Below are 22,884 nucleotides of genomic sequence, written 5' to 3'. Positions count from 1 at the left end.
TAGTATTTGTTTATTCTGTTTTTGGAACCATTGAACTGCCTGTAACTCTGTTCAGAAGTAAGATATGAAAATGTAATGAGTACAAATTATGCAACAGATTTCCTTCTTTCATTTGATGTAATTTGAAACAATCTGATGTACGGATTCGAGTATGACTGAAAAGTGTGACAAGATGCAAACGTGGGTTATTTATAACAACAGATTTATAACACCCATATAGAACACATACTGACAGTTGTATTGTCAAAACAGTACAATGTGAGAGTGTCCACAGCCTCCTCTCAGGCGGAGACACAAGTAGATGGTGCTGTGCTTTTCGATGTTGTAGTCGGACAATTTCCCGCCATTCAGCTCCCGGCTCTGATAGAGGAGCATCTGCTGGCTCACCGGCACCCCCTCCCTGCTCTCCACCCTGCGCTTGAAGTTGCTCACAGTCTCGTCGGGTCGGACTTTATACGTGTTTGTCGTGTCCTTGTCGTTTATGAGGAACACCTCGATGGGTTGCGGTTCGGTCACGGGTTGCGGTTCGGTCACCAGCAGAGCCACCCTGGAGTCATGCTGTACTCCGTAGGAGCTGAGCGGCTTTGAGTCATCGCTGAGATCGATCCTGTCCAGGACCAGCCTCTGTGTGTGAGGAGCCTCCCCCAGTGACCCATGGATGAGCGTCTTCAGACGGCCGACTGTGTCCTGTGGGCTCACCGTCAAAGTACGGGACATCCCGTTCAGCATAGTGATGGTTATTTCCATATTGAATATGGTCTGAAAGACGATTCGGAATATTTTAAAGTATGCACTCGAAAACCTTCAGCAATAAATTATCTCATGCGTTTCACTACAGCGTTAGCTAAAGAGTTTCTACCTTCTGAGACAAAACTGTAAACTCTTCAGGAAAGCGTCTTCACACAAAGCCAGGTAAAGTGGTGATGGTGTAGAGCTCAGGGTGGATCTGTTTATATAGCCTACAGGCAGCTCCCGCTGGTCACCACCCTCTCTCTTCACGTCACATTCGTTTCCTCTTCTCTCCTTCCCAACTTCCCGGATTCTATTCTCCCAAAGTGACTCAGCAGGTAATGTTTTGATCATTACTAACTTGTTTATGAATTTACCATCTGTAATAGTCAAACCTTAACAAACTGTTGTTTGTGTGATTTACAAGCAAACTTACTTTAGATGACTGTGGTCAAATCAGGATGACCTAGTTCTGAAAGTCAAAACATTTCTTTAGAAGAATTATGGCTGACAAACACGTCCATGCTGTACTCCGTAGGAGCTGAGCGGTCTTGAGTCGTCGCCATACTGAAAATGGTCTGAAAGACAATGGGCTACTTTTTAAAAAATAAACAGCCTTCAGTAGCCTATATTTTAAAAATAAGTACAAAACTCTGCAGTAAATTCTCTCCTTTATTTCACTACAGCATGGTAAAAGAGAGTTTCCTACCTTTTAAGACAAAACGACAAACTCCTCAGGAAAAACTCAAGATGGAGACCAGTAAACCAAAGATGCAGAGGAGCAGATGTGAGGTTTCAGCTCATCACAGACACATCAGCTACAGGCTGCCTCAACTCTTTAGCCTACTTCAGATTTGCTTTCCCCTCCCTGCCTTTATAACTTCCCTTTTCTATTTTCCTAACATGACTCCACTATAGTGAGAGCTTACTAACACTGCCCAGTGGCATAGGCTATTTATGAATCTACCATATTTATGAATCCAGCTTTTTTTACAAGCATTTTAAAAACCATTTCCTAATGAACAATGACACCTCTGTTTTGATCAAGTTAAATGTTTTGTCCTTTTGTTATTTTGTTGTGGTTCTACAGTTGTTTAATGGCACCCAACTAGAAAATTAGCAGCTCTTTGTGTACATAATAGTGGGTGGAAAGGCACATACCCTGAGAAAACACAACAAGGCTCTTTATACATGCATTTTTACTTTGGCCGACAATTTAAAACAAACCTTGAAATATTGTGGCTGATGTGGAAAAGTTGCTTTATCAAAATAAAAAACAAAATGTAAATGAATGACTTACATGAAGCATGTGACCTAAATGTCCACTGAAGACATGACAAATAGCAGCAGTGTGTGTAATTTACAGAATTAATAGGCTAGATGAAATAAATACGCCATACTTCCATTATGTTGCAATATTTTGTTTGACTGACACTCTTCTTTCTTTCTTTAGTGAGTCATCTTATTGGGCCCTTTTTCTGCAGTCATTTAATGGCACTCAAATAGAAAATTAGCAGCCCTCTATTGGCATAATAGTGGATGGAAAGGTACACGTCCTGAGATAACAAAACCAGGCTGATCTGGACAGTAAATTTCACATAGCCTACAGTAGCCAAGTTCTTTTGATTAATTCCAAACCTCTAAAAGAGTTTAAGCTATAGAGCTAAAATGCTGCTATAATAATTAGAAAACATGAGTGTAATAACAAAACAATGTAGGCCACTTTTTACAGAGCACTGCCAACATGTAAGTCTGAATTGTGGCTCAGGCAGTTTGCATTTTAATATGAAATACTGAAATGAGTCATTGTGGTTTGTAGCCTACATGGGTACAGGATATAGGTTCAAGCCTGAGCTGAGACAAGCAGGGACATGCCCACCATTGGTGGATATACATACATACAAACAAGAAACAGCCTATTGTATTTCATCGTCATTTTTATTTAACAAGACATTATAAATTACTTTGAGGCGACATAGCCCAGACTGCAGATAAATAAAAAATATGGTAAAATATTTGATCTTCATTAGTAGTTAACGATATATTATAAATTACTTTCTGGTGTATTAACCATGTGTCGTCAGCCTCCTCTCAGGCGGAGAGCCAAGTCGATGGTGCTGTGCTTTTCGATGTTGTAGTCTGACAGTTTCCCATCATTCAGCTCCCGGCCCTGACAGACGAGCCTCTGCTGGATCGTGCCCTTGTCGTTTATGAAGAACACCTCGATGGGTTGCGGTTCGGTCACGGGTTGCGGTTCGGTCACCTGTTGCTCGGTCACCAGCAGAGCCACCCTGGAGCCATGCTGTACTCCGTAGGAGCTGAGCGGCTTTGAGTCCTCGCTGAGATCGATCCTGTCCAGGACCAGCCTCTGTCTGTCAGGAGCCTCCCCCAGTGACCCATGGATGAGCGTCTTCAGACGGCCGACTGTGTCCTGTGGGCTCACCGTCAAAGTACGGGACATCCCGTTCAGCATAGTGATGGTTATTTCCATATTGAATATGGTCTGAAAGACGATTCCGAATATTTAAAGTATGCACTCGAAAACCTTCAGCAATAAATTATCTCATGCGTTTCACTACAGCGTTATTAAAGAGTTTCCTACCTTTTGAAACAAAACTGTAAACTCTTCAGGAAAGCGTCTTCACACAAAGCCAGGTAAAGTGGTGATGGTGTAGAGCTCAGGGTTGATCTGTTTATATAGCCTACAGGCAGCTCCAGCTGGTCACCACCCTCTTCACGTCAGATTCGTTTCCTCTTCTCTCCTTCATAACTTTCGGTTTCTATTCTCCCAAAGTGACTCTGCCAATGTTTTGAACTCTATTAACTTGTTTATGAAAGTACCACTTGTAGTAACCAAAGTTTAACAAACAGGTCGTGTGAATTACAAGTAAACTTTAGATGACTGTGGTCAAACCAGGATTGCCTTGATCTAAAAGTTAAACAATTTCTTTAGAATAATTATGGCTGACAAACACATCTGTTTATTTTGATCTGTTTATACTTTCATAAAACCACATGTTACAAAAACAGGAAAATACTTATTTCTCTATTGAATTCAAACACTAGAAACTGGACATCTTGACAGCAATGTACATCACAAATAAAAACAAAACTTATGTGCTGCCATTGCACTGCATGTCCTCACATAAATTGCCTGCAACAACACTGATAAAATGATACTGAAACCAAAAACAGACATTTAGCCACATTTGTTAAAGGAAACTGAAAAAGACTTCATAAATGACCTGCAGATTTGTATTTCCCCATCCCAGAACAGTAAACCTACTGAACACCTGACAACGCCTTTTGACACTTGTTTGTCACTGAAGATAAGCAGTGGAGTGACTTGTGCAACAGATGTGATGTATACTTCCTCAAAAGCACATCTAGCCTCCAAATAAAAAAAAGTTATAGATATCAAGGACAAATTGATAAACATCAGAACTCGGAGTGTTTCAGCATGGCAGCCCTCTCCTCCCTCTTTGGTAAAGGAATGTTTCCTATGGGAAGAAAATAAGCATTAGTTAAGGTTCCTCAGAGTTACAAACAAAACAGGATGAAATGCTACACAGTCATCTTGAATGTTAATAAGGTATCATCTCAGAAGCCTACAACTAATCATTAAATTAAGACTAGTGTTTCAAAGTAAATGTGTGCATATACCTGGCGGTGCCACAAAGTATTCCTCAACTGTGTTTTTGGAGAGTTGGAGCAGCTCTTCAGCACAGTCCCCTTCCATCACAGTGTCATCCCTCAGGTATAATGCCCTGAATGTGCATGGATAAAACAAAACCACATTCACACAACAGGTTCCACTAGAGCTTAAAATTGAGCTGAAGTTGTTGCTTATTTCTGATTCCACTTGGTTATAACTGTAACAAAAAAGGCCCATATGCAAACAAGCTGTTTTCCCATTAAGGTCTGTACCACACCTGTCCTCCAGAACTGAGTCCATTGGGTCAACCCCTGACGTGTCAACAACATGAAGCTGATCTGCAAATCGTATAGCTTTCTCCAAACAGGCCAGTCCCTGTTTGGTACGGAAATCAACCAAGGCCAGACGCTCCAGTTTGTCCACCAGGTCAGCGGGGATGTGGGCAGGCTGGAAAATCAAAGAGGTATTGGTAAGAAGTGTATGTATGACAATTTCCTTCCACCATCACTTAACCACTGAATGAAGTCACTGTATCCATTAATAACTTGTAATCACAAAACACAGTCATAACTCCATGTCCATTCACTCACAGATTGTACTTGTTGTGTTTTAGGATATCTGTACTTTGCTGGTGTATTTTCATACTTCCAACAACATTTTAGAGGCAAACATTGTACTCTTTACTCCACTATATGTATTTAATAACTTTTGTTACTTCTCAGAAATTGATTAATAAAACAAAATACAGTATAATTATAAGACTTTATTGATCCTTGGTGGGAAATTCACAAGCTACCGAGCAGTACTTCAAATTATAAGCATATAATAAGATAGTTAAATTAAATTACATTAAAGTGCTAAACACAATTATGCATCAATAATTATAATCAAATAATATACATTACTTATGGTACTTTGCTTATATTATGATGCTAATGCTTTTGTTCTTCTACATAAGTTATATTATTATTGTTATGTTATTATATTATTGTTATGTTATTATTTGCACTACTGTCACTGATTGTGTGTCATAGCCTATTAGCTTGTACTGTTTAGTTTTATCCTAATCACTTTGTTTTAGTTCTCTTATTCTTTTTTTATTCTATTGTACTATACTTTTATTCTATTTTAGTTTTCCTAAATGGTATGGCATTCAATACTAGGTGAGAGAGAAACGGTATTTCGATTTTCTGTATGTCATGGACATATAATGAATTAACAATAAAAATCTTTTATCTTGATTTTGAATGTAGGACTTTTAATTGTAAGTAAAAGTGTTTTTACAGTGTTACTGGTACGATTACTTAAGCAAATAATCTGAGTACTACTTCTTCCACCGCTACTATAGGCTACTGTATTGTGCTCACACTGACCCAGTGATGAGGACATTACCGTGGGAAGTTGGTCCTCTGCTACTGGTTTCCATGTTGGAACCTCTGGTACCTGCAAAAGAAACCATCGGGTAATACGATTTAAAAACTCTACGTTATGTACTGAATAAAGCGACTGCAAAAAAGAAAACAAAATCATTGAGCTTTATTTTACCTTAGGATTATGTGGTCGAGAGCTGAACAGACGTGTTACATTTGTGATGCGGCTCTGCGAGCAGCTAGGTGTTCTTCTGATGAAGTTTACACCGTATGGTATTGAGTGTCCATTTGTTAAGAAGCTAAACGAAGGCCGAATGATTGTCAGTGAAACCCTACGTGTAGCACAGAGGCTAGATATCGACATTTTCAATACAGCTCGCCAGCCAGCTATGCCTGAGATGTGTAGAAGGGGTGTCACATTTTCTTAGAACTTACAAACTCACCAAGAAGATCAGAACCCTAAGCTAGCTTCCCATGGATGTAGCAAGCTAGCTAAACGATCTACGGGAAGCGAGAGGTTTAACATCCACTTACTTCCTTATTCGCTTATGTCCCAAGCAGACAACAGGCAGTTTTTTTCTAGAAATACACTTACTGTATTTCAAATGTGGAGGAATGCTGTTTTATTAAATATTAATCCCCACTTAGTAAACATTACACGCTCAGGAGCCTTTGCACCTCCAACATGCACGCAGGCTGCTGAAAGATGAAAAGCCCTGAACCATAACAGGCCTTTACATTATATATCCTCGGGCTAACCCCATTCTACACAGGAACGCCAAACCGTGACGCCTCCCGGTGCCAGCTTTGCAGCTGGCCAGAGCCGTAGTCAAAACATGAAGAAAATCAATGTGTGAATGTCTGTTGATTATGTGGTGTGTAGCTAAAACATTCTGACATGACATTAAGCATACGAAAATATTATGACTACGATTATGGTCAAACACGTCATAACAATAATACTAAACATTCTGTCTCCTAACAACAATCAACTTTCTATCTAGTTATCCTTGAACCTGAACAATCTGAAGTACTCCATGAGAATGACTAAGCATTTTAATAGCCTGAGCTAGACATCCTGTCTACTCTAAATATTTCTAATACATCAAGTATCTAACCAATATCTATCTGACTAAAAATACCAAACAATATACACACATACGATAAAGACAATAGTTAGATATCAGTATTTAATATTTTATATATCAAAATGGTAAACCATTGCTTTCGAGCGCCCGGATAGCTCAGTCGGTAGAGCATCAGACTTTTAATCTGAGGGTCCAGGGTTCAAGTCCCTGTTCGGGCGATATGTATTTTGACTGGAGTTTATAACTGTATCTCTTTTGTGTTACGTACTTCACTCTTGAGGGTAGCTACTCAATGTTTGCAAACAAAACGATACCATATAGATGTTTGGCGGGTATAATAAATTAAAATGTAAATGAAATAAGTAAAGTTACTAGAGTTAATCTTGATATGAATGTGTATATGAAATATCTTTGCAGGTTAAGCCTAAGTGGATGTCAAAACATTTTACTCAAAATCACAAATGTCAACCTCATGGCCCCAGAGGACAAATATTTGTGGGCTTCATTCTCTGGAGGCCATGAATGTCTGTACAAAACATCAATATGGACATTTTGTAAACAAGATAAAACTATTTTGCATTACTTTTATTATTATACAGTGAGCAGTTTAAAAAAAAATGCAAGCCCCTACTTTGATAAAACATTTCTGGCACTTCAGTTTGAATAAATTCAGTAAAATGCACATTACAATATGTTCTGGAAAAATAATGATTCCATTTTAATTTTTTTATTATAAGAACATGTACCACTTAATATATACTGTATTTCTTATAGTATAGAATTTGATTGTTTTACAATGCACATTTATAACTGGCCACAAAATAAAGCTATAAGCTTTACAAACAAAGCAGCATCTGAATTAGAAAATGAATGAATAAATAAATACATAAATAAATACACTTTGGCAAATAAATGTTACAGAAAATGTTACATAAAATTAAAATACACTTTCTGATGTCAGTTAGTGTTCACAAAGAAACATCAATTTTAAATGCAGTTCATCTTACCACATTCATAAATCAATACGCAAAGAACAAGTGAGTGCATTTAGGTTAGGCCGTGAATGACAAGCATGAATTTTAGTAACTCAGACCAGTAGGGGTTAAAAGCATATATTCTGTATGTCCTCACGAGCTCTAAATCAGCATTTGCATACTGCTCCTTTTTTAATCTCTCTAAGTCTCTATTTCACTAAAGAATCTGAATAACATGCAACCACAAAACTTTTCATTTGGACTCTGTGACTAGAAATGATCACTGCCTCATCTGATTGTTCTTGCATCATACTGAAGTTGAAGTTAACATTTCATTCAACAAGATGCCAGACAATAGAAAAATCAAGGCGAGTAAACAGCACAGTTTACAAAATATGCAGTTGCTCATTGGATAATGAAAAATAACTGAGGAGGACTATCAAATCAGGCTTGTTTTGCTATACAAATCTTTGCCCAGACATCCATAAATAAATATTATGTTATGATTTTACAAGTGTTAACATAATATAATCTTCATAATTTAGACACATTTTTCTCTCAGTACAGTACATTTCACACATAATAAACACACTATTTGGCGGACAAGGCAGTTCAACAACACTGAAAACACTGTTGAATGCTGAATCACTGATGTGGTGCTGTGCAATAAACATAACTGGAGTTTGGGTTACATTTTGAGCTACAAGCTAAGGTTCAGAATCCGTGGTGATTAATTGGATTTAGGGTTGTTGTAGTTTAAGAAAGTTATAACTTATACACATATAATCTCTGGTTGAATTCAGTTCTGCATTTTGGTTCGAAATGTGCAATTAATACCATCCTTATCCTAAAATATTAAGAGCACTCAGATCGAGAATGACACTTAAGGGATTTTTGACTAAATATTTTGAAATTCAAGAAGGTTTTTCAGTTGCATTTGTTTTCACTTAAACATACTGACAAATAATAAACATAATATTCTCATATACTTGTTAACAACACAAGTAACATAGTGGATACAGTCAATAAAGCTCATAGCAGCAAACTGTGATTGTAAAGGCTTTGTGTAGTGTGTGTGAGAGAGAGCGTGTGTGTGCTCATGTGTATTTTACTCTTGTGCTGCTACAGCTGTTCACACTTGGAAGCAAAAGAAGAAAAACTGCACATTCACTTGTTCTCTATCAGCATCTGCACCTTGCACACCAGATCTCTGGCCAGGGTCAAAATCTGCATTATGTTGTGATGCTCTGCCATTTCTGAAAGACACAAAACATTAAGGCTTAATCTTTTTACCTGTGCAAGAATGTCAAAAATAACACCATCCACTTAAAATGACATAAAAATCAGACTAAATTTCCTAAAATGTCTGGAGAATGTCTGAACAGTTGTCTCAGTTGTTCAGTAGTCTGTTAGAAGAGCTGTTGGACCCTGAAACAGAGTAGTACTCCCCATACTCCCAGGGAGTAAATTGTGTAAAATCAGAAGAGTTCCCCTTTAACAATTGTTAAAGTGCTATGTTTTACCATTGAAGAACTTAATGATGTCTGTGAAGTCCATGTTGTTCTCCAGGATGATGTCCCTGTAGATCTCCACCAGTGCCAGGGCAATGAAGAGCACAAAGTGACTAGAGGAGACATACTTGGCTGCCCAGATGGTTTCCCAGACTGCGAAAACATCATCATACACCAGCTCTGGAAGGCAGAGCACAAAAAAGTCAAACTGTATCAGAGTTTGAGGGCTCAGGCGAGAGGTGAGCTTGTATCAGTGTAGAAAGATCAGAGAGAAGGTGTTGACTGAGGAGGCAAAGCCGATACTGTATATTGAAAAAGTCAGTAGAGAAAGGTAACAGAAAATGAGGATACACCATGATAGCCCATTGTTTAACATGTAGTAAAAAGCAGGTCAGAGAGGGAGGTCTCAGAAAACTCCCTGTAGTCAAAAAAAAAACAGCTGCAAAGTTTGTTCCAGGTATTAGATTACCACATGTACATGCTTTCTTCTTAGTTTCTAATGTCATGTCTTCTGGTCCTGGGTTTTGACCATGTGACTGACCATATTAGGGTAAGAATCAGTAGCTAACTTGTTACTTGAGGGAAAAGTGGTCTGGCCTCTAAATATTCTCTGTTCACCCATGTAAGATAAGGAAAATTTGTCAGGTATCCATGTTGATATTGATGTGTACTTTCCTCCATGCATGTTGTAATAAACCTGTCTGATTTCATGCCTCTAATTCCCATATCATGCAGAAGGATGGACCTTGAAAACCAGCTTTTATCTGTCAATCATCAACTCCCAAGAATGCTTGTTCAAAACTATGGCTGACTTCCACCCCCTTAACAAGTGCAGGTGTTGTTGACAAGCTGCCAGATGGTTTGGCAGTTTATACACAAAAAGAAATTGAAGAGTGTATCTCGCACTGTGCCGCTCACATTACCTCGCTTGAAGTCTAGGAGAAACCAGCGGTAGCAGAAGTAGAAGTGGGTGTAGTCTCCATTCTGGTGCATTAGCTCAAACAGCTCAGAATCCAGTATCTATATAGAGAGGGGATCAGAGGAGATTCAGGGGAAAAACCTATGAGACTGGTTGTTGGGAAGAATGTGAAGAATATAGGAGTTTTTAAGTAATGAACTGATTTAGTGTTTTTGACCCCTACAGTGTGGTTAAAGATTTTACTGTTGCTGTGTCACCTGGATTAGAGAGCGCATGTTGGCAAAGTGAGTATCCATAGCTCCTCCATGTGGAAAGTTTTGATTCATTCTCTTCATGAGCTCAGTGAAACAGCTGAAGGCCATGGCCTCTATAAAGAGGAAGCAGAGGGAGAAAGTGAGTGGGCAAACTCTGCTCTGCTGTTCCATCAATAACTGTAAAAATATACCAAATGTCAGAGAAGAGGGGAAATAAGAAGTGAATCAGTGTATTGACTCACCATCATCCAGAATGACTAGAAGTGGAGCCAGCAGATCACACATGCCCTGTACATAACCAATGTCAAGGTGCCTCCAGATATAGCTGTAAATATACAAACAGAAGAAGTGACCTTCACTGCACTCAGCAGTTTTTAATCTGACAGTCTGAGCTACATGCTGCTGGCCAGATTTAGAGGTACTTCCATAGACAGATGGGTGACAAAAATCAATCAAACATCAATCAATCATAAACTTTATTACCAAGAATGTTAAAATACAAGGAATTTGACTCCAGCTCCCAATGTGTACCAAATAAAACAAAATAAAACTTAATAAAAAAAACAAACAAGACAAACAACCATCTATTGCCAAGTATGTACATGTATACAAGGTAAAATCATCTATTTTATGTACAATGCTACATCTATAAGTTATTGCACTGCGGTGTTTGCTGTATCTTGATATACATATAAACACGGATTAACTGTTCATGATAGTGATGGCCCAGGGGAGGAAACTGGTAAAATGGTAAAACTGACATAAAGTGAACAATATACACTTTATAGCAAGGTGTCTCTTGAATCATTCACTAACATAGAGTTGCCACAATTAGTCAGTGAACTGACAGAGAATTAACTGGCAACTATTTTGAAGCAAAAATCACCAACAACTTCTGGTTCCACATTCTTTAATGTGAGGGACTGATGCTTGTCTTTGTCATACACAGACTGTATAAAAGATGGAAGCCACGGTGAGTCAATCGCCCCCTGGTGGCTGGTTGCAGTATAGCTAATAAATCCCGCCCTCTCCACCTTAGCTGAGGGGACATGAGTCAAAGTAAAAACTCAAAAGTACAAATCAGATAAATGTTTCCCAGAGGTGATTTCTGTCGTTTTTGGTAGACATTATCATGCTAATGTGTGTACAAATGGTCATTTTTCTGGTAAGGCTGTTTTTAATAAGTTATTTGATGATATAAAAGGATTTGTCAGAGGATTTGTCGGCTTTTGATAATTATCATTATCAAAAGCCGACAATGCTAATAATGATAATGTTTTACCTGCACATAATGTTGCGCAGTTTCTCCAGGTTGGCAGGAGTGAAGTACCAGTAGTTTCTGTCACAGCGCTGGACGTCCTTTTCAATGCGGTGCAGATTTAATGTATACAAGTCCAAACGCTCTTGCTGAAACAAATAAAATGATCACAATGAATACAACAAGCTTGTAATAGCTTGTAATGATTTGCCTTAGCATAAATTAATAGGAACACTTAAAAAATGTGTGCGCACAGAGAAGGTACTCCCAGCAGATTCTCCAGAGGTTGCTTCATTCTTGGTGTCTCCAGAACCGACCAGAGAGTCAAACTGAGGGTAGAGGCTCTCCATCTCTGGCTCCTCAGGCTCCTCAGAGAGGTTGGACTCGGTGCCCTCTGGACTGGGCTTCCCCTGCTCCTCCTCACGCCTAAGCTCCACGCGAGGGGCTGAGTCCTCAGAGGAAGACGAGGTTTCACAACGTCCTTTTCTGCTCCAAGGCACCATGGAAACTTTGGCTTTGGGGATCTCATCCATCTCTATGGCTGAGGGAGACTCATCAGACTCCGTCATGACTTGAGCCTCGTCTTTCTGAGAGACGCAGTAGACGTCTCTTGCTCTTGAGACCCTATTATCTGCTGAGGGAACAAGATTCTTTTCCACTTCAGGGGCCATGGGGTGTAAAGATATTGTTTCTTTCCCTTCCACCCATAAGACCTCTTGTGGTTTACTTGTCTTTGATTCGTCCTTTTCCTTTATCTTTTCCACATCTCTTTCTTCGAGCTTTGATGTTTTCTTAATACTCACTTCTACTTCTTTTTCAAGTCCAGGTTCAGAGAATGCTCCTGAGGATTCTGTCTCACTGAACACCTTTTTTCCTGTTTTTTCTGAATCCAAAGATTTAATTTCTTCAATTGTTATGTCTGGGCCTTTATCTTGAATCATGGTTTCCTCTGTTTTGATAGTGTCTGACTCAACATTTTCTTGTATTTCAGTTTGCAAACGTGTCTCTTTGCTGGCCTTCACCTGCTCCTCTTGGCTGAATGGTTGAGTCACCCCAGTCTCAGCAGTTTCTGCAGGTTTGGTCACACCTGGCACTTTCACCTCCTCCTCCTCCTTTCCTTCGCCTTTCATTTGGCTGTCCATTTCCTCTGCAGGTTTGCTCTGTGGTGCCTGAGCGACAGCTGCAGATCTCAGGGTTGCATCAGGTGCGGTGCTGTCCTCTGTGCTAAACGAGCCGTCCGACAGGCCGGATGTGACAGAGAAGTTGCGGGAGGAGGGATGTCCTGAGTCGGGAGAGCTTGTCTCGTTCTGCAGAGCACCATTGGGCATCTTTGGCATCTGCTTCACCTCTTCATTCTTGGGCTCTGTCTCGATCTGGTCCACCTCCTCTACAGATTCAAACACCTGAAAAAACAAGCCAAAGGGAAGCAGGCTACTCCAGGGGAAGGGATGGAAGGATGTGAAGAACTAGCGGGGGAGAGAATGCAGGGATGAGGAGTATTGGTTCAAAATGCACTCACTACACATGCATTACTTGAGACATATAAAGAGAAATACATCATTAAAGATCAGGATAATAGCATTTAAAACACTAACAGAAGTGCTGCTTAGCAGTTCTGAAATGTCATCTATGGTACACAGGCTGTGATGTGGTGAGTTTCTGATACCTGTGTGCTGCTGCTGGAGTCACTCTGCAGGCGAGCCAGACTCTGCCTGTCTGAACTCTGGGAAGACTGAGACTGCACAATAACAGACATTCAGGCCAAGATATTAACATATAATAACATTTTTATTGATATACAGTTTTATTGTATGCCACTTTTTGTGCTGTGCTCACATTAAAAAGGTAGTGCAGTGATTAGATTTATAAAGTTGCAGAAAAAACTATGGTCAAACACCAAAAATATTGGATTCTACATTTCACACAAGACAACCAACAGCTCTTCAATGGAATATCTAAGTAAAATAAATGGTCATGTCTTCAGTGTTTGGCCATAAGTCAAAGATTTCTGTGCGCAACGGCCTGGTTCAAGTATGTCTCCCTTTAGAAAAAGATGTAGGTGAGAGTGAAGATAAAGCCCATTTCATAATTTGTTGCTTTATATTGTTGTTTTCTATGACAATACTATAATGTGTGATTAATTCTTTTGGATGAATAACTATGAGTTTAAACTAGGGTAGGGAACCCTTTTTGTGGTTGAGCTCTGGGAAGTCTGGGACTGGACCATAGAGCCTGGGACAGAACACAGTGTTCTTATTTGCAACATATTGTGAGAAGCTGATGTTCATGCTGACAAATGTTTCACCTCTGCAACTATATTTTTACCTCGTCCATGTAGGCTGCACTCTTACACAGTGTGCACATGACACAATGACTAACTAACCATCACATTTAGCCTTATATACTGCGACTGTTTATCCTTGTCATTTGATTGACACAACAACATTCCTTTTCACAGGCTAAATTGCGAGTGAACATTACTCTCATAGTGTAGGTAACTTCTTTACCTCATTGCTAATGGTGGAGTCATGGTGGCTCATCTTCTGACTGGAGCTGTCCATGCTTGCCCCTGAGGAGCACTTGGCTAATGCTGCAGCGTGCTGCTCCTTCTCCCGCTGGCGGACAATCTCCTCACAGCCGAGCCACTCGCGCATGGTCTGCTGGTAGCATACTCGGACCTGTTCATCCACCTGTGGCGAGGGGTGACGGCTCAAGGGTCAGTGATTCAGGTGGGAAATGCTTTGGAAGCAAAAGCACAATCATGGAAACAACAAACCTCCTTCCTCTCAGCTTCTGACATTCCAAACTGGTAATGGCCCAGCAGGAACGGCCACACCTCTTTACGTAGCGAAGGCTCCACACCGCCGAAGTAGACCAGACGAAGCAGCTCCTGCTCCTTGTAAGCCTGAAAATGCAAGACATGCCATTTATCCACTTCTCTTTTATGCCCTAGGTACTGTGATGACAAACAACAATTTCCATGGACAAGAATGAACATTAACATTCAATAACTGATTACATTTTCAAAGTGGCTTCCTAAGTAATTATCAAATATTGAACTTCCATTGTTTACAGAAAGCAAAGCTGTTTTAAGAACAATATTTGGTTATAGAAACTTTTTTGATTAAGTCAAACTCTCCATAAGTCCAGATAAATGGTATTAATGACCAAATAAATTACAGATGTGGACTACAGATAGAGAATGGCAGGGCTATTAGTCACATTGCATGCAAATGGTGTGAGCCACATGATTAGCAGAGGATGAATCCAAGACAGAAGACAGACAGAGTGAGAAAGAGAGATGCTGGGAGCAGACATGTATTTGCATGTGCGTGTACAGTATACTGCTAGCAGTTAATGTGAAGTCTGTTGCAGTGCAGTGACACCAGCAATGCTTACTGTGCAGTCTCGGAGGAACGTCTGCCATGTATCTGTGGTGAGCCCTTTGTAGGCATCACACGGCATGTTGGGCGCCACGATGGCGTGATTGACAAGGGCAGAGAGGTGTGTACGCACAGTGGACAGGTGACGGCAGTATGCCAACCCTGAACAACAAGACAGCTCATTATTTAATGCCTCTGCAAAAGTTAATATAAGATAATTAAAATAAGGGTGCTTCTTTAAACATATCTTTATAGTGAATAAATAATAAGTGAACAAAGACTAAAATTTGAGGCTTTTCAATGTACACAATAAGTAATTACATACAGCCATAAAATGCCCGAGAGATGATCTGATACTTCATGTTGTCGCACAGCAGCTTCAGTGGAGCCCTGCAGGAAGATACAGCACCATTCACTTTACTTATACAGAGGAACTATTTTGACATTGCACAACTTTCATTAAGCTCATTCAAAGAATCATCTAGAGCATGAGAAGTTATTTATATTATTAATTTAATGTGTGAGATACTCTAGAGTTCATTACAATGTTGATAACCTTTTGTGCTGCTGTATAAAAACAAACAACAAACCAGCCTTCTTCATAGCTTTCAACAATTTTTGCTTATTATCTCTTTTTCCCCAACACATTCTCATGTCAGGGGAGATAAATGTCACATAATTGTATTCTGGGTAATTGCCATGTTCTTGTATGTTTGCTCATTTCCTAGTTTCCCTCTTTCCTCACTGGTTAGCACAAAAAAAAAAAAAGACAGGTGAGGGGGTATGTCTCTGCCATCTTCAGCAGCTTGGAGCATGTTTGTCTCTCACCTCTCATGGTTGCACCCCTTGGGTGTTGCCCCGTCAGAGAAGCTCCCCTGAGAACAAGAGGAGCACGAGGCCTTCCTGAGGGTGGGATGCCACATTGTAGCTCCATGATCCATCAAGTCAGGAGGAGTCGCTGCAACATCCACACACATAAAAACACACACCATCATTATCACATTAAAGCATTTTGCTGCTCAGGCTTTCATGAACAATTACTTTCATATGTAGGTGATTTTAAACATAGCTGGAAACACTTTTTCACAAGCAGAATTATGCTGATCAGTTGTGATCCACTGAAAGCACTTCACAGTACAATTTGTGTGTGATTCCTGTTAGAGCAAAGATTAAACATATAAGCAAAAACATTTACACAATCTGGAATTGATGCACAGTGTGAAGCCATGAGGCCATCACATTCATTTACATTCTAAAAGAGAGAAAGATTAGGCAAGCAAGAGCCTTTATCAATTCACAACCCATATTCAACCAACCAGCAGTCCACCTACTGGCTGTTGAAAGGTTACTGTGTTATAATGTGATAAAAAGGTGTGACACAAGGTGACAGGGAGTGGGAGGGGTTTCAATAAGGGGACACATCAAAAAACTTCGCCAGAGGCACAGGAGAATATTAAACACAGGAAATTAAAGCCAGGAAAGCTGACAGACACACAGACAAGCCGGGGTGTGACACTGTTACAGCTGCTTCTTGTGAGTGAGGAGGATTCTTCAGGACAGCTGCAGGACCTTCTAGGGACAACCAGGGTCCCTTTTATGAAGGTGGACTGTCCACTCAGTTGAAGGGAGAAGGAGGAAGTCAGAAGGGGAGGATGGGTTACAGTCACTGTAACAAATAATGAGCAACATTTTCATTTGAATGCAACAATCTGGAGAGAACCGTGGGTGCTGCTCATGTTAATTTACTTCTCTGATGGGAAACTCACCAAACTCTGACTGGCTGTTTGGAAAGAGGATGCGGAAGACATAATCTGTGGCCTCATCCTCCTCCTTGTCTGAGATAGAGTCTGAGGAAGCAGATCCCTGAGGAAGCTTCTTCCGCAGCTTGGGAAACACCTTCCCCTGCAATGAGAAAATAAATAACTGTTGTATAACTAATGCCAGCAAGAAAAAATGCTTAACCTTTAGAGCCCAGCTAAGACATCCATGTGAACTAAAGACGATGGCGTGTCTGTATTAGTAAGCCTTAATAGTGTCTGAATATGCATGGGTGGTTTTGATTATTCAGTTAGCTGCAGATACAAATCTGTTCACAATCTAACAAAAACATCCATTCAAGTAAATACTTCTTGTGTGGAGGTGCAGAGAGAACATTAAGCCACACATTCTTCATTATCAGGAATGCATCTGTTTCCAAATCCAAATGTGATTTTATTGATCTATTGATCAAATAAGGCTGATTTAGCATTTTAGTGCTGTTTTCTAGAAGAATGCATATGACGTCTTTCATCTGAAACCAGAGAGAAAGACCTCCCGTGCTGACCTTTCCCCTCTGGGACCAGAGTGGAGGGTCCAGCTGGCCGTGAGGCAGCAGGCCATTTTCAAGGCAGGAGAGGAACTGGAGCAAGTGACCTCCTCTGGGGAAGCGAAGTGGAGGTCTTTGGATCCCATCCTGACTGACTAGCACCACCGTCCCCCCACTGTCCACTGCAGGAAATGTAGGACAGATGATTTCCTTATCAAATTATTCATGATCACATTTTGTCGGACAGCTGTGTTTAATTGCAGACAGTCACAGTTGCAAGAAAAGGCGGTAATTACACAAAAACAAGAATTTTGGTTGTGTGTATAATTGTAGTTTTAAGAATATAGGTTCATATGGACCCACCTTGTTGATGACAGTGCAAATAAACTATCTCCTCTAGAGGGATTGTCATGGCATAGTTCCAGTATATACTGAAAGACATTTGATCAAACACGCAGTCAGTAAGATAGAAATCCATATTTGCCTGAATGGATCACCAGCTAACAATGAAAAACATATGTATAGGGAATGATTTCATATTATTTGTACGAGTCAAAATCTGACGGAACATTAATTTTATGGCTAATAAAGAAAGTAGATGAGTGTATGTGTGGACAAGCAGGTGCAGAGTCGCACAATGCAATAATCAATCGCTGTGGTGAGAGGAGCCATGCACAGGCACAGGAACATAACACGGTTTGCTAGTTTGAGAGATGTCTGACAGTGTCTCAGTCGATAGATCAGCCGGCAGCTGTTGGTGTGCTGAAAATAATCTTCATCAGATCAGCAGCATTTACTCTGCATACTGAGCCCCTGAGCCACACACAAACACACTGCATTATTCAGTAACACCCAAGTGTTACACACACAGCAGAGAGAGAAGATGAAGAAATAATGCAGTGTTTGCACATCATTGAGAAAAGACATTACATGTTAGATGTGCATTGTATGAGAAGGATTACTTGTGTTATCACAAACACATTCACCACGATCATAATCCATCTACAGTTGAATAGATTTGCACCTGCGTTCATAGTCCAAGTCTCCAACAGAGCCATTCATGAGCTGATTGGGTGTCCACTTCAGCGTCATGATGTCAGCAGTCTGGTGCAGAGAGAGGTAACCTGGGATAGCCTCCATGTCATCCTTCTGAAACAATGAGGAGGAGGGGTGTTTTTCATTTGATATGAGAACAGAGGATGTGTCAGTATGTATAAGCCTGAAGCAGACTGCACTAATGGTAGAAAGTCTTAACCATCTATTTACACTGGCAATGCACATAAACAAGATATCATTTGTTTTGTGGGAAAAAAAGATGAAAGGAAAAGGATTTTCAGGATGTATGCATCCACCACACATTGTTGTATTGCTGTTTTAGAGCAGGCAGGTGAAGTAGGTGTTATGTGAAGCTGAAAGCATCTATTAAAGGCTTCTGGGCATAAAGTACGCTCTGAAAGATGAGTGTTCAAACAAGTTAAAATCAACTATCTGCTTGCACCCGCCAAGAACAAAAGCAGAAAGTTACTCGGCTACAACATACTGACGGCTTTTTTCTTTTGGGAAATATTCTTCATTTCTTGTTGCTGACTTTGGACTTATAAACCAGACAGCACATTAGGCTCTTACACAGTGTTCTGGGATGATGTGGGATGACAAGATAATATGAAGACTACAATTTTGTTCAAGGCTTTAACTTGCAGGGAAAGATTCCTTTGGTTTTAATGATACTCTTTAGCTGTGACATTACTGTAAAATGTCTGAAACTGTCTGTTAATGTCATTCCAGGCTATGGGAGGTGTGGAACAATCTTTAAATCTTCTATAAAGCTTTTAAACTCATAACCTTTATATTGAGATATCATTTCCAGGGAGTGCCTAATATGATTACCGGTTGCACAAGCACATTGTTTTTGCCAAACAGTAGGGTCGCCCTGTTGTTTTGATGCAGGGACTCTACATATTCACGAGCCGATGGTGACGGGGAAGGACGTTCATCCATGCTGCTGCTGGAGTGCCGCTTCTGGATCTGCGGAAAACATATCAGACATTGTAAACAGTGCTAAATGAATGACTCTCTATATACAGTGAATTACAGCCGGTCAGAGTAAAGCCATTTTCCATAAATAAAATCTCTTTTCCAAGACTTACATATGAGAAATAATATGTATTCTCCATTGTTCCTGATGCTGGAAACCAGTTTATGTTTGTGTAGGATGCACTCATGCTAAATATGTAAAGAGAATGTAATATGTAAAGAGTATTTCAGGGATGTTAAGGTAGGTCGAGTTAACCTGTTCCCTGATAACCTGACATAAAAAGTGTGAGGATCTAAGATACAGTCTCTTCTTTCTCTGGGACACAATATGCTTCACTTGGTGCAGTAAGTCTGAAACTAATTCAGCATGGTCTGCTGCTGTATTATTAAATTATCACTTACACACAGTGCAGGCCTCTTGGTGGGAGAGTCCTGCCTGCAGAGGCCACCGTGAATACGATGTCGCTGCACCAACTCGTCAGCAGATGGATCTGTCCAGAAGTGGTCAGCTGTCTTCATCTTTGTGTACTCCAAAGCACAAGGTCCAACTGTCACAAGGAGCACAGTGAAACACTGCACCTGGTGTTTGGTTTTATTAAGTTGCACAACAGCAGAAATCAGATCTACCTTTTGATTCACCATAAATGTGACCAGGTCAAGGAGTGACTTTTCCTTTCTAAGATGTTTTTTTTGAATACTTTTCAGGGACTTGCTAGATTACCTAGCAATAAAAAACCCCACAAAGAATAAAATGGCAGAAATATGTTTTTTGTCTTGTTAATCAACTTGTGGCCCCTCAGATGTATTATGGAGAGAACTGGCTATTAGTACAATTTGGGAGAAATGTGGCAAAAAATACTATAAAACTCTTTAATAGATTATTTTTGCAGGGTGCATAATTGTACTCTTGATGGGACAAATGGCAGGGGTAGGAAAGATACCATACCATAATGTCCTTCCATAGCATACTGGTCCAGCAACAAGCTTTTGTACCTGTTCCTAAGACCATGAGCTCATTTATCAAACCAAGGAGTCGCATGGTTACATTAAAATACACAAATGCTTATAATGTCACATGTAATCACCTAACAAAGAGGCGAGGATAGGTCCATCTACAGGGTCCATTAGAAAAGCCTCTTTCTCGTAGTATTTACTGGAATACAAACATGAAAGGGAAATTTTGAAGGGACATAGAGTTCTTGCAACACAAACAGCTGAACAGAGTGTCATATGCAGTCTCAATGTACCTGCTGTTCTCCACCAGGTAGAGGACAATCTTGTCCAGCACCTTCTCAAACAGTGCTGTCCGGATCCACAAGTTCTTGACTCCTTGTGGGATGAGGCTGGGAAATCGAGGCATCTTTCGCAGGCTGTCCTGACTTTGCAAGCTTTGACTGCGCCTTTAGATGGAGAGAGTCAGAGGTTTTAAATTAAATAAAACAAATTCTGTATAACATGTTTTAAATATTCCATTAAGTACAACTGCATCTGCATGAAGCTTACAGCATCAGTGGTTCATGACTCATAAAAGCTTGTGAACATGAATTATTTAGTCTTTTTATAATAAACAAAAATTGCCCTTCATGTAAGCAGACAACCATTTGTTTTCAGTGCTTTTGCTGGTGCAATCAAACAGACTTTGATGTAAGCTTTGAGGTCTGCTGTGTCAGAACAGGCTGTGATGTGTGTGTTTCTCACTTTGCCTCGATAATGTGCTCGAGCTCCTGGGCCTTCCTGCACAGCTCCTCAGCTGGGGGGAAGCTTTTCCCCACCTTCATGAAGAGCGCCGCTACCTTGTTGCTGCGCAGAAAGCCTGCTGCTCGTCGTTTCAGCCCGTGCAGAACACATGCCTCCACTGCAGCTGGTGGACACAGGTACATGGTTGAAATAAAGAAAATACTCTTTACCAAAGTATACATGACTAATACTCTATATGCCAGAAAGGCATAACAATAAAGGACAAAGGACAAATTAAGCTACATTTTGTCGTCATAATAATAAAGGACAAATTAAGCTACATTTTGTCGCAAAAAAATCTTTTTGTAGCACAAAATACATGTTTATTTTAATAAAAGTGCAGTTTTTGTGGCATCGAATGCTTTTCTTGCCATAAAACCTTGGTGTAATTACAATATTTAAGATTAAAATAGCAATAACAGATAATTTGGGCCATGTTTCTGACCTCACCTGACAAATTCAAGCCCAGTATTCGCTCTACTATTAGCTTTGTTTTGGTCTCCACCAGATCCTGTGGAAAATACAGTATATAGCTCATAACATAATAAAACTGTGGACTGTAAAACCAAAACAATCAGCTGAAAGATGCCAAAGTGCTCCACAGAACGTTTGCATTACACAACACATGGGTCATTGACCCATTGTTAGCATAAAAATATAACACTTCAGATATACTGTATATTTTATGTCAAAAAAAGCTAAGTCTAACAAAACAGCATGTCACACATCCACTAGGCATCAATACTGTGCTCATATACACCATGACACACAGAGCATTTCTATATCAATTATATCGCACGTGGCATGTTTCAGATATATAATCAAATCATTCAAATACATCTTTAGGAAACGTTTATTTCATTGTTAGGCTTAAGCCTACATATTTCCTAAACGTTTTCAGAGTGCAATAATAGCCATTTTCAATTAATTTCCATGCCTTCACACAATCATATTTGCATAAGCTAAGTTTATCCAATAAGCTGTAGTGGGCACAGTGGATAGCATGATGACACACAGCGGACAGCATGATGGCACACAGTGGATAGCACGATGGCACACTTGCACCATCACCCGACTGTGCACAAAACAGACTCCCCTCTTCTCTCTCAGGCCTACGTGGCAATGCCTGGAGCTGTGTTGACATTTGAGTTCCCTTTCAGGACTAATCCTGTGGATCTGTTCACATGTGGTCAGGGGGGAAGGCTGGGGTTGCCATGACAACCCCTGTTGACGGTGCGATGGAGCTCTGGGAGAGACAAGTGGAGAGAGGGGCGGTAGTGACTTATCAACATCACGATCTCTCATTTTCCATCATCCGCTCCCCTTGAAACATAGCTTCTCTCTCGCCTCCATCCAGTTGCTCTGTCTGAGCCACTTTCCCTGTTGCTGCTGTTACTACAACCAGTCAGAAGGGTTTTACTTCAGCTTAGGCAAAACAAGTGCCATCAGAGCCACCAACCTTCAGGTTGTTTTTTTCATTATTGAAATTACAATAAATAAATATCATCAATAAATAATCATCTTTTCTACATTTTAGTTTAACTTTTCTTGTCCATCTCTTCCTGCATTTTTTGCTCATCACTCCATGCTTCTTCCCCCCCACATCATTACAGACCAGGAAGCTAAATGTCAGAACAAAGTGTAACACTAAAGGTCTCCAAATATAG

At 40.1% G+C, this 22,884-nt stretch overlaps 4 protein-coding genes and 1 non-coding gene across 7 annotated transcripts in view; 1 reads left to right on the top strand and 4 right to left on the bottom strand.

Moving 5' to 3' along the window:
* Nucleotides 1-185: 185 nt before the first annotated feature.
* On the bottom strand, nt 186-828 carry LOC109956927 (polyubiquitin-B-like). The gene has a single exon (XM_020594413.1). It carries the CDS (start codon nt 745-747, stop codon nt 244-246), a length of 504 nt encoding a protein of 167 aa, XP_020450069.1. The 5' UTR covers nt 748-828; the 3' UTR covers nt 186-243.
* A 1,825-nt stretch (nt 829-2,653) lies between these two features.
* Nucleotides 2,654-3,442, bottom strand: LOC109956928 (polyubiquitin-B-like). The gene is made up of 2 exons (XM_020594414.1): nt 3,332-3,442; nt 2,654-3,232 (listed from the first exon to the last, which is right to left on the bottom strand). Exon 2 carries the CDS (start codon nt 3,218-3,220, stop codon nt 2,810-2,812), a length of 411 nt encoding a protein of 136 aa, XP_020450070.1. The 5' UTR covers nt 3,221-3,232; nt 3,332-3,442; the 3' UTR covers nt 2,654-2,809.
* Nucleotides 3,443-3,527: 85 nt separating this feature from the next.
* gatc (glutamyl-tRNA amidotransferase subunit C) lies at nt 3,528-6,333 on the bottom strand. The gene is made up of 5 exons (XM_020594412.1): nt 5,930-6,333; nt 5,777-5,827; nt 4,662-4,831; nt 4,393-4,496; nt 3,528-4,229 (listed from the first exon to the last, which is right to left on the bottom strand). Exons 1-5 carry the CDS (start codon nt 6,116-6,118, stop codon nt 4,168-4,170), a joined length of 576 nt encoding a protein of 191 aa, XP_020450068.1. The 5' UTR covers nt 6,119-6,333; the 3' UTR covers nt 3,528-4,167.
* A 654-nt stretch (nt 6,334-6,987) lies between these two features.
* On the top strand, nt 6,988-7,060 carry trnak-uuu (transfer RNA lysine (anticodon UUU)). The gene has a single exon. It is a non-coding gene; the product is annotated as a tRNA-Lys (tRNA).
* A 1,548-nt stretch (nt 7,061-8,608) lies between these two features.
* Nucleotides 8,609-22,884, bottom strand: part of sgsm1a (small G protein signaling modulator 1a) — a 26,279-nt gene continuing 12,003 nt past the window's right edge. For 2 of the 3 annotated variants that reach the window (XM_020594387.1, XM_020594390.1), the window contains 22 exons: nt 21,179-21,341; nt 20,728-20,880; nt 20,566-20,633; nt 19,883-20,028; nt 19,334-19,471; nt 18,471-18,595; nt 17,810-17,877; nt 17,465-17,628; nt 16,908-17,043; nt 15,970-16,099; nt 15,467-15,531; nt 15,158-15,303; nt 14,535-14,663; nt 14,266-14,448; nt 13,425-13,496; nt 12,013-13,224; nt 11,783-11,907; nt 10,743-10,825; nt 10,504-10,613; nt 10,251-10,347; nt 9,340-9,507; nt 8,609-9,072 (listed from right to left, as the gene is read on the bottom strand). In XM_020594387.1, the coding sequence (XP_020450043.1) occupies nt 8,984-9,072; nt 9,340-9,507; nt 10,251-10,347; nt 10,504-10,613; nt 10,743-10,825; nt 11,783-11,907; nt 12,013-13,224; nt 13,425-13,496; nt 14,266-14,448; nt 14,535-14,663; nt 15,158-15,303; nt 15,467-15,531; nt 15,970-16,099; nt 16,908-17,043; nt 17,465-17,628; nt 17,810-17,877; nt 18,471-18,595; nt 19,334-19,471; nt 19,883-20,028; nt 20,566-20,633; nt 20,728-20,880; nt 21,179-21,341 (3,770 nt within the window). In that variant the 3' untranslated portion in view covers nt 8,609-8,983. The remainder of the gene's footprint in view (nt 9,073-9,339; nt 9,508-10,250; nt 10,348-10,503; nt 10,614-10,742; nt 10,826-11,782; nt 11,908-12,012; nt 13,225-13,424; nt 13,497-14,265; nt 14,449-14,534; nt 14,664-15,157; nt 15,304-15,466; nt 15,532-15,969; nt 16,100-16,907; nt 17,044-17,464; nt 17,629-17,809; nt 17,878-18,470; nt 18,596-19,333; nt 19,472-19,882; nt 20,029-20,565; nt 20,634-20,727; nt 20,881-21,178; nt 21,342-22,884) is intronic. The other variant, XM_020594388.1, reaches the window with a different exon arrangement.

This window comes from Monopterus albus, unplaced genomic scaffold (assembly GCF_001952655.1).
Source record: "Monopterus albus unplaced genomic scaffold, M_albus_1.0 scaffold23.1, whole genome shotgun sequence".
NCBI lineage: Eukaryota > Metazoa > Chordata > Actinopteri > Synbranchiformes > Synbranchidae > Monopterus > Monopterus albus.
The sequence above is the reverse complement of the archived record's forward strand: the minus strand, read 5'-3'. Positions and strand labels throughout refer to the sequence as shown.